At 34.8% G+C, this 14,957-nt stretch overlaps 1 protein-coding gene across 2 annotated transcripts in view; it reads left to right on the top strand.

Annotated features, from left to right (window-relative positions):
- SUCO (SUN domain containing ossification factor) overlaps positions 1-14,957 on the top strand; it is an 86,870-nt gene that overhangs the window by 55,737 nt on the left and 16,176 nt on the right. For both annotated transcript variants that reach the window (XM_058540057.1, XM_058540058.1), the window contains 6 exons: positions 2,123-2,191; positions 2,975-3,065; positions 5,788-6,951; positions 9,557-9,644; positions 12,907-13,011; positions 14,581-14,735. In XM_058540057.1, the coding sequence (XP_058396040.1) occupies positions 2,123-2,191; positions 2,975-3,065; positions 5,788-6,951; positions 9,557-9,644; positions 12,907-13,011; positions 14,581-14,735 (1,672 nt within the window). The remainder of the gene's footprint in view (positions 1-2,122; positions 2,192-2,974; positions 3,066-5,787; positions 6,952-9,556; positions 9,645-12,906; positions 13,012-14,580; positions 14,736-14,957) is intronic.

Genomic DNA, 14,957 nt, shown 5'->3' with positions numbered 1-14,957 from the left:
TAGCCTATTTTGAAGGCTTTTTAGTGGCCAGATTATCATCATGACAAGCTGTCATATGTTTAGATGCAAATTGAGAATGGTCAGAATAGAATATTCACAGAGCTGCTTTCTCTCAAAAGACGATAAATTAGACTACATTTGGCAGTGTTCTGTGAACATGGCAAAATTATTTCTTATAGGTTAGATGGGCTGAGAAGTAGAAATTTGCCAAATTTTGCTTTTGTTACTAAGTGGCTCCCTGAAATGATGATAATAAATAATATTTAAAAATGATGAATAGTGTAAATCTTCCTTCCTTATTGTAGATTCTAGTATTAAAATTTAGGTTAAAAAATAATACTCTAAAACTGCTTTCTTTACACAGATTAATAGATGTGTTCTTGAATTCTTTTATATTAAATGCCAAAAAATTTGAAATCTGAGGTAAGATCACCCTTTGAAGCACAAGGGACTTGGAGTATAGACTTGATTCCAAAATTAGGGCTCTGTGAAGCAGTCAGCTTTGACCAAACTTTAGCTGGCAGGCTAAGTAGAAGATTAGTTAACTACTTTTGCAATATTTGTTGGCATTAGAAGTGGGTTTATGAGGAAATAATAGCGTTTCCATTTCTACTTTATGTTGATTTGTGAGGAAATATGGAGTTTCCATCCTTGTTTTTATCTCATGCTGAGGCATCTCTTTAGCCTAAGAACCAAGGCCACTTCTCTATTTACCAATTTGCCAGGTCAAAGGGCAATGTTGTCCTATAATCCTAGACCTTTAAAAAGCAAATACAAAGCTTTTGTGTTATGCTAATGATTGGAAACAAAGTACCACTGCTTTGTTGTCTTTCATATTATAGAATCATAATTATGTAAAGATCATAATAACTGTCTACTCGTTATCACTTTTAAAGCAGTGTAAAATCCCCCACTACTTTTTCCTGCCATAAAGTGTGTATTTATAGGATCAGCTCCAGGTGACAGTGCTTGGGTTGTTCCCAACCTTCTTGGATGTCTTGGCTTTTCCTCCCTTAGATCCTTCCTTACTTTTCGCATTTCTTGTTTTTTATTGAAAGTGTGATGAAAACCCTATGGATCTCTTTTAGGAAAGGAGACTAAGATAGAAATAACTGATGAGGCTTTATGTGTAGCCCCTGCCAGATTTTAGTATTTTAATAGAAGAAATACCTGATACTGATGAATTAACTTCTAGTGGAATTTCAGAGATTGGATTGGGATTGGAAGTTAATTTCCCTTGAAATTAGATCAAGAAGCCTCCTGTTCCCAGCACCAGCTTTTCATGGAGTTCTGCTATTTGTGGCCCTCATGTACCTTTAGCTATTTAAATAGATATTAAGGTTTGTACCACTTTACTCATCTTCCAGATATCCTCTTTGGAAAGAGAGGTAGAGTTAGAAGGTATGCAGATTGCTGTACCTATGACACTTAGAGTTTTATGACTTTGACTTAGTTAATCTGCCCATGCCTGTACCTACTCATTTCACAGAAGAATTTGTGTGATTTATTATCCATAAAACATTGTTAAAAGTCATCAAAGAAATTTGATTCTGTGCAGTATCAATTTGGGATTTAACCATATTACCAATAGATATTACAGGTTCGTGGTTAAAAATAACAAAATCTCTTTCCTGTCCTTTGGATAATAATCTCCCCATTTTGTTTATTTTTACCCATGATCATCACCTGTTTAGGAAAAACTTTTGTTTCTTCAGGCTTTTTTGTTTTTGTTTTAAACTGTAGAACAAAAACAGGCTTTCTGTAAAATATAAATTTTAGTCATCAGATTTATTTCCAGTTCCAGTACAGACAATATGTTGAATTATACTTGAATTTTGTAATATGCTGAAGATAGTGTTTTGATAAAATGTTTCGGGAAGCTTTACAAAAAAAGTATAGTTAAATTTTAAATTCCTTCTGAATATAAAAATCCAGATTTATGCTTTATACTTTTTGGCTGAAATTTGTGTCCTATATTGGACATAGTAAAGTGAATAAAAAGGTAGTTAATCCAAAAAAATTCAAAAAGACCATTATAAATGGTTCTTTGACTATCTGATATTAGGTTATATGAGAATATTTAGGTGTATTGGTTTTTTTTTCTGATTGAATTTTGTTTTAGATGCCATTCTAAATATGGTGAATATTGCTGCTAATATTCTGGGAGCAAAAACTGAAGACCTGACAGAAGGTACCTAATCATTTTATGGCTCTTTTAAATATCTCATACTCCAGGGGTCTTTCTAGTTAGGAAAATTAATTAATAAGCTAAGCGATTTGACTTTTCATTTAGGAATATAGAAATGATCCAAAGGAACTTCCTAATCTTCTGTTACTCATTGTTTGAATTTCACAAGTTCTCTTTTATAATAGGATCCTGTCTATATAAAATTCATTAATATTTTTTTTGACTCTTCCTTGCTGTAGAAGTAACAATTTTATCCCTTATCTCTTTCCTGAGGTTTTGATGCCCTAATGGTACTTCTTGTATCCTTTTCTTTTACTTATCAAATAGCTACTCAATATAGAAAGCGATTTTTTCCTTACAGAATGCCAAATAAGAATATTACTGGCAAAGACAGACAATCTTGCCTTTTTTGTTTTTAAAAAAATACTTAGTTCCGTGTGCAAACTTAAAATGACCCATTTATTTCTTCTCATTCTCTTTAGTAACTCTTTCAGGTGTCTAGAAGACATATTAATCATATAAGATTACACAAAATTCATAGTCATCTGACTTGCTTTAATTACCTGAGAAGTTCAGAAAGAGTATGCATTACTTGTAGTTGTGACCTGCTATGATCATTTCTTTCTAAAACAACTTGGATGAAAAAAACAAAGCCTGCAATTGCAAACCTATTTGACTTCTTTCTTCTCTCCTGAGAAACTCGAGTTTTTTATTTGTTATAGTGAAATATTTTCTTCGTATAGCTTTTTAAAATTAAACTCAACATGGGCATCTTTCTTAAAATAGGAAATAAAAGTATTTCTGAGAATGCCACTGCCACAACTGCATCTAAAATGCCTGAATCAGCTCCTGTTCCAACTCCTGTGCCATCACCTGAGTAAGTTATATTGTGATATTAGAGTTCTATTAAAATGGAGAGCTAAGTATACAAGTACATAAAAAGATACTTATGATTTGTGTGTGAAATCATTATCTATAGAAAGCTCTGAATCATAGGGCAGACATTCCACAGCTACTTGAAACATCTTTAAGTTGCTTTTTGGGTACTGGGAATACATTTCACTGCAGATCAAATATTTGTTGTTTTGATGTTATGTATTACTTTTATTATTCACAACACTGAATCTTTTCCTTATTGCAAATAATTGACCTGAGTCTGCAGGTATAGGTTTGAGGAAAAATTTTAAATGCCTATTTTTATTAAGTTCAAATTTAAAAGCATTGATTAATTATCTTTGCTATGCCTAGAAAGCTATAACGGGTACCTGAAATACCTAGAACAGTGATTCTTAAATTATGTGTTGGTCACACAGCAAACTCGTACAGTGTTCAGTTTATAAAAATTGAATGATATAGGTCTTTCCCCAGGTTGCAGTGGGACCCTTTGGGCAGGGATGTATGTATGTGGGTAATATCTAAAATAACCTCATTTTTTGGTCTTTTCTACCAGAGATGATTAAGATTTTTTGGCACCTCTCCTTCTAATCTATAATAGATAAGCTCATAATGATTTGGATAATTGGGTATAGTTAATGTAAATTTAATTTGTGTATGTTTCATTAGATATACTCCTGTAAAACTTTGAAAGCCATTTCTCTCAGAGGAACTCTACTTAAGAGGATAAGTTATTTGAACTTGAAATAGTTAGTTCAATGTAATATGTAATGAAACCTGCAATGGGGATTACGTCTTTGAGCTGTAATTCCTAAGTACCATACTAATTCAAAAATGAGCTTTTTGTGCTTTGATGGGCACAGTGACAAATTTTTATTCTCTAATGTTAATCCTGAAAGTGTCTAAAGGTATTTATTGGGTGATTAGGGAGAATATGTAGCTTTATGTGCCGTTCTTAGAAGGTCCTAAGAAATCTATTTGGGATAGAGACATTCTTGGTATTTCTAATTATATGGAGCTGTGATTGGTAGTCCTGGTTTTGTAACTAGGCTTCTTCAGTTAACAACACAGTGTGTGTCTTATTTTTCAAAATTAAATGACACTAATTTTATTTCATATATGTATATACACATATATACACACACCCCATATATATATATATGAATATTTGTTGAAAGATATCACATCAGGCTAATGTACCAGTTTTTACTTTTCTATGTTAGAGTTGGTTTTTAATAGATATTTTTGCATAATTGTTTATTTTTTTACTTAATGATCCTTCACGTATGTTTGTCTTAAATTCTTTCTGATGATTATATGGCAATCGTTTGAAGAAAATGAAAGAATCCATGATAGGGTGTCACTGTTAAAGTTATGAAAAGATGACGTATTTTCTTTTCCCAGGTTTGAGGGTTTTTTTTTTTTTTTTAGTATAGGTCTGATTAAGCTATACATAGATGTTATATAACTTAATTTTTACTGAATTAATTCAATTTAGTTTTTCTCCCTTTCTTCAGATGTTGCTTCTTTTTACTGTCATAATTATTTAGTAGATAATAAGCTATATAACACTTGAATATGTACGAAATGTTATTAGAGACTGTATGTCTATATCTATATCGTCTTTTTGGAGACACATAGCCTAATTATGTTTTAGTTTGGTCCATTTACTATTTTACTGTCAAGAAAATGAAAGTCTAGCTTTTAGATATTGTCTAGTTTATTCCTACCTTTGCTATTGTGATATTAGTCTTTATTTGAAGATATTTCCTGGTATTCTTAGTAATTTTTTGGAGTAGGAAAATTTTTATATGAAGATACTTCTTTTTGGTATTCAAATTATTTTTTCAGATTGTACCTTTTGTGCTGTAAGGGCCAAACCCAGAAAATCATTAGCTTTATCTTGGAAGGAACCACAGACATTATAATTACAACACTGTTCCCACCAGCTATTCCCCACTCTCCCCTACCCTACATACGTACTCCAGAGCCCAAAGATGGGATTGAGTTTGTGGCAATATTCGTTTATTATTAGCCAGGATTTTCATTAAGTATTTGGCTTTAAGTAATGGAAAATTAGCCCAGATGATATTAAGATTATTTTGGGGAGGGGGATATGTTTCTTCTCCCCAAAGCAGATAGTTTGTGTGTGTGTGAGGTATGTAATGCTGTGTTGGAACTCTTCAGTCATCCACAGAAAAATTATCTTTGAGAAATCTAGCTGCCTTTGAAAGTAGGATATTCAAGCACAAAGTCCATAAGTATTAAGAATCCTAGATTCTAGTTCTAGCTCTGAGACTTTATAGTCCTTGGGTAGCTCAATTTCTCATGTAATGGGTGATGAGGCTTGAAAAGATTTGGTGAATATTTATGGGAGGAAAGGTACACGATACGTTCAGTAAATGGAAGTATTCACATACAGACAGTTCTTAAACAGAAATTAAAGAAAAGCAAGTTTAATTTGGTAAATGTGATCATTTGAGTCACTTGGCTGGTCACTTGATAAATGGTCTTTCTGTTACCGTTTCTGAATAATATTTTTATAATGAAAGTGATTTGAAGGGGAAAAATTCATGCAAAAAAATTAGTTTCTTCTGTATTACCAGTCTTTTATTTTATGTATATTACATTTATTTTCCTTAAACATAAATTTTAACTTTAGGTTTCTAATTAAAGTGATGTGTAATTATTGTATGTATTTCTAGGTTTGTAACCACTGAAGGAAACGTACATGACACAGAACCATCATCACCAGATACTCCAAAAGAGGGTCCTATTGTACAACTAGTTCAAGAGGAAGAAGAGGAAGCAAGTCCATCTACAGTGACCCTTTTGGGTAGCGGTGAACAGGAAGATGAATCATCACCCTGGTTTGAGTCAGAGACGCAAATATTTTGTAGTGAACTGACCACAATTTGTTGTATTTCTAGTTTTGCAGAATACATATATAAATGGTGTTCAGTTAGAATTACTCTTTATCGGCAACGCAGCAGAACTGATGTGAGTAAAGAAAAAGATTATCTTGTGTCAGCTCAACCATCATTACTACTTCTTGCAGAATCAGTAGATGTTTCAGTATTGCAACCTCCGAGTGGAGAATTGGACAGTAAAAGTAAGGAAAAGGAAGCTGAAACTATTGTTCTGGGTGACTTAAGTAGTATGCACCAAGGTGATTTGATTAATCACACTGTGGGTGCAATTGAACTTGAACCGAGCCATCCTCAAACTCTTTCTCAGTCTGTTCTCTTAGATGTTACTCCTGAAATCAATTCATTATCTAAAATAGAAGTATCTGAGCCTATTAAATATGAGGCAGGACATACACCATCACAAGTGATTCCCCAAGAGAGTTCTGATGAGGTTGATAATAAAACAGACAAGAAGGCTGAGAGTTTTAGCTCTGTAGAGAAGCCAACTGTGATCTATGAAACAAATAAAGTTAATGAAGTAATGGATAATATTGTAAAAGAAGACTTAAACTCCATGCAAATTATCACAAAGCTAACTGAAACAATAGTGCCACCTTTAAACACAGCCACTGTGCCAGACAGTGAAGATGGGGAAGCCAAAATGAACATAGCTGACACACCAAAGCAAATTTTGACTCCTGTGGTGGATTCTTCTTCATTACCTGAAGTAAAAGAGGAAGAACAGTCTCCAGAAGATGCCCTTTTGAGGGGGTTACAGAGGACAGCTACAGATTTTTATGCTGAATTACAAAATTCTACAGATCTAGGCTATGCTAATGGAAATCTTGTACATGGATCAAATCAAAAGGAGTCAGTATTTATGAGACTTAATAATCGCATTAAAGCCTTAGAAGTTAACATGTCTCTCAGTGGTCGCTATCTGGAGGAGCTTAGCCAAAGGTAAGCGTTATTATGAATTAGACAATCCACTTTGCATAGTGTGTTAAGTAGCAGAATATGATCTGTGACTAGAGGAGGAGAGGATTTAATTATCTCATGACATAATAGTAGTAAGCACCATGTTAGCTGGAGAGAGAAAGTAAGCTGCTTGGATGTCAGTCAGTGACTTAAAGAATTGATTTTCTTTTTTAGAAGTACTAAAGGATGTAACACTTTTATTATTAGGCTGATAACAAGTTTGAATTGTCTGTAATCAGTTTCTGCATTCTTCTGTTGCTTAACTTTAGCCACTTTTACTATTTGATTCCCAGAGAGCTCATGGGAAAAATTATAGTCTGTAGACCTTAAAGCTTTTGGTGGAACTTGCCAAGATATCATTTAAGAGTTTAAATAAGGGAATAATAGAGTAGACTGAACTGGATAATTAGGCAACATTTGCACTCTTTCAAACAAATCCTGGAATCCTAGTTATAGTGGTAATAATGTGTGCTGTTGTGCTCACAAGTGCCAGAGGCAGTGCCAGTGTGCTTATGAAGTGATTAAGACCCCAGGCACAGTTCTCCATTTTTTAAACCTATTTACTCTTTTTTTATCCCTTAAATGTCCAGTGTCCTTAGGGCTTCTCCTCCAACATTTTGTAACCACCGAGGCACTAAGTTTCTGTCCAGAGCTTTTGAAACAGTACCTTTTCCTACTCCTCTTAAATTGAAGTGCTACTAATGAGATGTCACTAAGGTAGTTGTTATATCCTGAAGGGGGTTTCTTCCTAATCCACGCATAATTTATTGGCAAATTGTGTGCGCGTGTGTGTGCATGCCCACTTAGCTACCTCATACCTGCTCTTGCTTCTCCCCACCCCCACCCCCATATGCCCCCCTAAGGGAACCACTGAAATCACTAATCTTTTTTTTAATTGAGGTATAATTGACATATAACATGTTAGTTTCAGGTGTACAACATAATGATTTGATATTTGCATTGAATGTAGCAAAATGATCACCACAGTAAGTCTAGTTAACGTCCGTCACCACAAATTTTTTTCTTGTGATGAGAACTTTTAAGATCTACTCTCTTAGCAACTTACAAATATATAATACAGTATTATCAACTATAGTCACGATGTTATACATTACATCTCCATGGCTTACTCATTTTATAACTGGAAATTTGTACCTTTTAACCCCCTTTACCCATTTCATCCACCGCCCACCCCCTGCCTCTGGCAACCACCAGTCTGTTTTCTGTATCTATGAGTTTGGGTTTTGTTTTTTGCGTTTTTTTTTTTTTTAAGATAGATTCCGCATATAAATGAGATCAGAAGGTATTTGCCTTTCTCTATCTGACTTATTTCACTTAATAATGCACTCGTGGTCCATCCATGTTGTCCCAAATGGCAAGGTTTCTTTTTTTTTTTTAATAGATGAATAATATTCCATTGTGTGTATATATACACCGCATTTTCTTTTTCTGTTCATCCATCAATGGACACTTAATGTTGCTTCCATGTCTTGGCTATTGTAAATAATGCTGCAATGAAGATGGGGGTTACATATATCTTTCTGAGTTAATGTTTCATTTTCTTTGGATAAATACTTAGAAGTAGATTTGCTGGATCATATGATAGTTCTATTTCTAATTTTTTTGAGGAAGCTCCATACTGTCTTCTATAGTGGCTGCACCAATTTACATTCCCACCAACAGTGCACAAAGGTTCCCTTTTCTCCACGTCCTTGCCAACATGTGTTACTTCTTGTCTGTTTTAGAATAGCCCTTTTAACAGGTGTGAGGTGATATCTCATTGTGGTTTTGATTTGCATTTCCCTGATGATTAGTGATGTTGAACACCTTTTCATGTACCTGTTAGCCGTCTGTATGTTTTCTTTGGAAATATGTCTATTCAGATCCTCTGCCTATTTTTTAATCAGATTGTTTTTTTGCTATTGAGTTGTATGAGTTCTTTATATATTTTGGATATTAACCCCATATTAGGTATATGATTTGCGAATATCTTCTCCCATTCAGTAGGTGGCCTTTTCATTTTGTTGATGGTTTCTTTGCTGTACAGAAGCTTTTTGGTTTGATATAGTCCCATTTATTTTTGCTTTTGTTGCCAAATCCACAAAACCGTCACCAAAAACAATGTCAAGGAGCTTCCTTCCATGTTTTCTTCTAGGAGGTTTATGATTTCAGGTCTTGTATTCAAGTCTTTAATCCATTTTGTGTTAATTTTTGTGTATGGTATAAGATAGTGGTCCAGTTTCAGTCTTTTGCATGTGGCCGTCAAGTTTGCCCCACACCGTTTATGAAAGAGACTGTCCTTTCCCCGTTGTATATTCTTCGCTCCTTTGTGGTAAATTAATTGACCATAAATGTGACTAATAAATCTTATATAGCAGTGAGGTGCATAGAGGTGATACGGAGGTAGCAAATACCTCAAGGGACCCCTTTATTTCACCTTTCTAAGTGTTCTTATATCACATAGGCCTCAATAAGCATCATTTTCAGAAAAATGGGTTTATCTCATATATAAATCAGAAGTGTGTTTCCAGTAATAAATTAATAAATGAGAAATTAAAGCTAATTTAAATCAATTCTTACTCTGCAGGTACCGAAAACAAATGGAAGAAATGCAAAAGGCTTTCAATAAAACAATAGTAAAACTTCAGAATACTTCAAGAATAGCAGAGGAGCAGGTTGGTCATCTTCATGCCTGATTTACTTTTTTTATTTTTTCTTTTGAGAAAGATTTGCCCTGAGCTAACATCTGTTGCCAGTCCTCCTCTTTTTTGCTGAGGAAGATTGGCCCTGGGCTAACATCCATGCCCATCTTCCTCTACTTTATATGGGACACCACCGCAGCATGGCTTTGATAAGTGGTACATAGGTCTGCGCCTGGGATCTGAACTGGCGAACCCTGGGCTACCAATGTGGAGCGTGCGAACTTAACCACTACACCACTGGGCCAGCCCCCATGCCTTATTTACTTTTTACATAAATTTCCATTGAGTTTTCTAGGATTTTGCTGCTAAGAAGGACTAGTAATGTTGGTTCAGTTTTTCTTTTGATACCTAATTATTAAGCCTGTTATATGATGTCATGTTTGGAAAGTTACCTAGCTATTAGTGTCAATATGTCCTGTAGAGAAAATTTTCTTGAGCATTATTCATAGTACATTTCAAGATTTATGTGTGTGTATATGTGTGTAGAAGTATAGTAGACTTTTATGCAACTCTGTTAAACTCTGAAATCTTTTGTGGTTTTCGATGTAGATAATCTTTTCGATTGCAAATAACAACAACTCTGTTTCTTCTGCTTAATCCTTATACCTTTTTCCTTTTTTCTCTCTTATCTCTTGCCTAGAGCTGTACAGTGATGTAATAGTGGCCATTCCCCTATCTTGTTGATTTTAAGGGAACGATTTCAGTATTGCACCATTAAGTGTGATGTTTATTAATAAGTTCTTACAGTGTGTTACCACGATGAAGAAATTCTACACTTTTCTAAAAGGTTATTTGGAACTAGGGGACGGTGAGGTGAGGTGAGGAGGCCTCAGGTTGTGGATAGTTTAGTTGTATCTTACTCAGTTCACGGCACGTTATAATTATGGATCCATATAAAGTTCCTACCTTGTTTTTTTTTTTATTATTGAGGTTTGAGAGTTGATTACATATTCTGAATATAAGTCCTTTATCAGAGATGGTTTGCACGTATTTTCTGCCAGTCTGCTACTTGTTTTCTCATTCTCTTAAAAGTATCTTCTGAAGAGCAAAAGTTTTTAATTTGTTGGAGCCCAATTTACCCATTTTTTCTTTGCTCTATGAAATTTTTGCCTAACCCAAAGTGACAAAGATTTTTTCCTGTGTTTTTCTTCTAGAAGTTTTATAGCTTTAGTTTTACATTGTTTATGACCCATTTTAATTTTTACGTGTTCCAAGATATGGATCAAAGTTCATTTTGGGGGGAGGGGGTTGAGAAACATGATTGTCCCTTTGTTCCAGCATAATTTGTTGAGAAGACTATCCTTTCTTCACTGAATTTCCTTTGTACTTTTGATAAAAATCAATTCACCATACAGATGTGGGTCTGTTGCTGGGCTTCTCTTCTGTTTACCTGTTTGCCTGTCTTTATACTAATACCACAGTTGTGATTACTGTAGTTTTATAGGAACTCTTGAAGTCTCGTAGTGTGAATCCTCCAACTTTGTTCTTTTCCAAAATTGTTTTGGCTAGTCTAGGTTTGGCTAATATGGATTTTAGAATCAGCTTGTGAGAAAAACAACGTGTTAGGATCTTGATTGGGGTGGTGTTGAATTTATAGATCAATTTGGAAAGTTGACCTCTTAACAGTATTAAGTCTTCTGACCTATGAACACAATATTTATTTAGTTCTTCATTAATTTTTTTTTCAGTTTATTTATTTATTTTTTGTGAGGAAGATTAGCCCTGAGCTAACATCTGATGCCAATCCTCCTCTTTTTTGCTGAGATTGGCCCTGGGCTAACATCATTGCCCATCTTCCTCTACTTTATATGGGATGCCACCACAGCATGGCTTGACAAGCGACGCGTCAGTGTGCGCCCAAGATCCGAACCTGCGAACCCAGGGCTGCCGCAGAGGAGTGCACGCACTTAACCGCTGCGCCACCGGGCCCGCCCCTGGTTCTTCATTAATTTTAATACAATGATTTCCCCTCTATATTTTCTCTTTGCTTTATGTGTAACATCTATACCTTATGTCTCAAAGACTTGTTTAAGTACTTTTAAATAATCTGTGTATTATTAATGCTATTGAAAATAAATCTTGATTAGAAGTGTTAACAAACTTATAAATTTAATAATTTATTAAATTTAAATAGCTTGTCCTTTAAATGTTTGTAACCGCCTAGACTTTATCAGTGTTTGTCAATTGTGTTATCAAAAGAAACAATTTAATAAGTCATGTTCAGCATTTTTAAAAGATGAAGTAGGATAGAAAGTACCACAGTGGATCACACTAAGGGAAGTAAGTGAAACTTTTTTGTTACGCTTTTATACATCTACTCTCCCCACCCATCCCCCGCCAACACATACACAGTTAAGCCTTAAAATTTATTTAAATCTAAATTTGAAAAATTTGGGTCTAGAATAATAGTGGTTATGAAGCTATTTCGTATAGGGTCCTAAATTAGAGTGTGAGGTTTCCTTGACTTCTTCCTATCCTCTTCCTCCTCCCCAAATTCATTAATAAGTTGAATTTTCAGTACCGTCTACCTAATATAGGTTCATAACCATGAGTATAATGAATAATTCCCTAAAGTAATATGCATGCTAATAATATTTTAAGTAAAGACATGTTTGTTGATTATAAAAGTTTCTAAAATTCAGAGCTGGGAAGATGGGTGTTTTTGATGAATTTCTTTTCATTGATGATATTCTAGCGTTGATTAGATGATCAATTGTAGGTTTTGATTGTGTGACATCCTAAGTTCCATCCTGAAATACTATAAAATAGAACTTTTAAAACCTTCTTGGTATGAGCCTGCTTTATATCCAAAAACATTCTTCAAAAATTTTTCAACGTATCTTTGTGCTGACTGCTTTGGTTTAAAAACACATATTTGACAAAGTGACTCTTTTGCATATAGCTGGTTATATGCTGGTTTATGCATATAGAACCCATATCAATTTGAAAATTTACTAACTTCTGTTAGACAGTATTCTACATGGTAGCAGTGAGTGGCAAAATGGTTTTTGGGGGGAGGAGGAGAGTTGACAGGCTCAGATTCTCGAAGTGTCTTTTGTTTTTTAAAAATTTCAGGTCAAAGTTTATGGTATTCATTCATGAAGAGCTTCCTATTAATATGTTTTTTTCCTCTGAGGAACTTAATAGTTTATCTAGATTATTTTACTTGAATTTATAATAGTTAAAGTACAGATGAAACAAAGAAAAATAATACTTATGTCTTCCTTTATCGTAGGATCAGCGGCAAACTGAAGCCATCCAGTTACTACAGGCACAACTGACCAACATGACACAGCTTGTTTCAAACTTATCAGCAACAGTAGCAGAACTAAAACGTGAGGTAATTGTTATTGCTGATGTTGTAAGGCACAGTGCTTACGTAGAGGTTGTTATAAAGGCAGGCTTGTTAAGAACATGGTATCTAAGAACTTCACCAAACAAAATTGTCATTTATAGAGAACTTTTTCGGAACACCAGAATGTGGCATTTTAAAGTTTTGGTAATATATTAGTTATCATAATCTTTTGGAAAACAGGGCTTTGATAGTTAGGTCTTACCTGAAATATAGCTATAAAACAATTCTGTTAGGCCTTTTGCAGACCATTCATAGTTGCAATGCATACTTCATTTTCAGTTCAAAAAGTCTTACTAAGTTGCTTAACACAACAAAAGTTTCATTGATTTAACAAGTATTTATTGAACAACCAGTATGTGAGGCATGAGCTGTACAGTTCTAGGTTGGGGCATACAGCAGTGAATAAACAGTATCTGACCTCACAGGGCCCTCTCTCCTGGAGAAGAGAGGGAATGAATACATATGGTAAATATATGTGAAGGATAGTGGGCTAGAGAAGGAAATGTGTGTGTGTAGAGTGGTGGTGGTAAGGATTGCTGCTTTAGCCAGGGTGATCTTAGAAGGGTTATCTGAGGAGGTGGCATTAGAACTGAGTGCTCAAGAGGAGCTGGTAGCCACGCAGAGCCTGGAGTCAGACCAAACCTGTAACTAGAAGAACTAGGGCAGAAGACCCAGGATTAGAAACAGTGTGAGGAGGGCGGAAAGAAAGCTGGTATGGCTAGAGCAGAGTGAGTGAGAGAAGTGAGGGTAAGAAATGAGTTCAGGATATTGTCAGGGGCCTGGTCACATAGGCCTTTGTAGACAATTTAGAGTTTAAATTTTATTCTAATCATTGCAAGTCATTGGAAAGTATTAAGTAAAGAAGTGACGTGGATCATCTCCTTGACAACTCTTGAAGAAACTCCCCATTTGTTGCTCTGTTGAGAATTGCCTCTTATGGGCAGCAAGTGCAGATGTGGGGAGGAAACCAAGTAGGAGGCAATTGTAGTAGCCTGGGTGAGGTGACCTTGGCTTGGACTAGGATTTTAGAAGGGGAGAACAGTGTGAAGTTGAATTCAGGATGTATTGAAGAGGTAGAAAGATAGGCCTTGCTGAAAGATCGCATGTGTGGGATGAGGAATTAAGGATGATCTCCAGGCTTTTCGCTTAAATGACTGAGTGGTTGGCGTGTTAGTTTTATAAGATGAGAAAGACTAGGTAAGAGCACAATTTTTTCTTTCTCCCTGAGGAGGAGATAGTGCAAATGGAGAGACAAAGCAAATGTAGCAGAATGTTAACAAGCGGTGAATGGAGGTGAAAGGCATAAATTTGTTCATTGTACTATTTTTAAAACTTTTTCATAGGTTTGAAAATTCTCTAAGAATTGGGGGGAAAAAAGAAGAAAAAGTAAAACATTGCCTTAGTAGTACATTTTCAAAGAGCATGTCCTGCGTTTATGGTTTTGAAGCACATTGAAAAAATGTTTAAAATGATTTGTCCTTTGAATTCTAGATCCCCCTATATTTTTTCCTAGTGTGATTTTTAAATTATTTTTAAACCCTCTTCTCATCTCAGGTTTCAGATCGACAAAGCTATCTGGTCATATCTTTGGTTCTTTGTGTTGTCTTGGGACTGATGCTTTGCATGCAGCGTTGTCGAAATACCTCTCCATTTGATGGCGATTATATTTCAAAACTTCCTAAAAGTAATCAGTATCCAAGCCCTAAAAGGTAAGGTCAGCGTTATATTTCACAGTTTCCTTTTTTTACTATGCTTTTTATATTTTTGAGAAATTTGAGCAAATAAAGGGATACTGAGGTGTAATGTCTTTCCCCATATGATTATCTTGAAACCAAAATGTTAAAAACATCATTGGAACTAGTGAGACAGTCCTATGCCTAGAAGGTTCTTAGATTGTAATAGAGAAAACACTAATAGTAAGTGCATAAAAA

The sequence above is a fragment of the Diceros bicornis genome, chromosome 4 (genome assembly GCF_020826845.1).
Source record: "Diceros bicornis minor isolate mBicDic1 chromosome 4, mDicBic1.mat.cur, whole genome shotgun sequence".
In the NCBI taxonomy this organism is placed as follows: domain Eukaryota; kingdom Metazoa; phylum Chordata; class Mammalia; order Perissodactyla; family Rhinocerotidae; genus Diceros; species Diceros bicornis.
The sequence above is the reverse complement of the archived record's forward strand: the minus strand, read 5'-3'. Positions and strand labels throughout refer to the sequence as shown.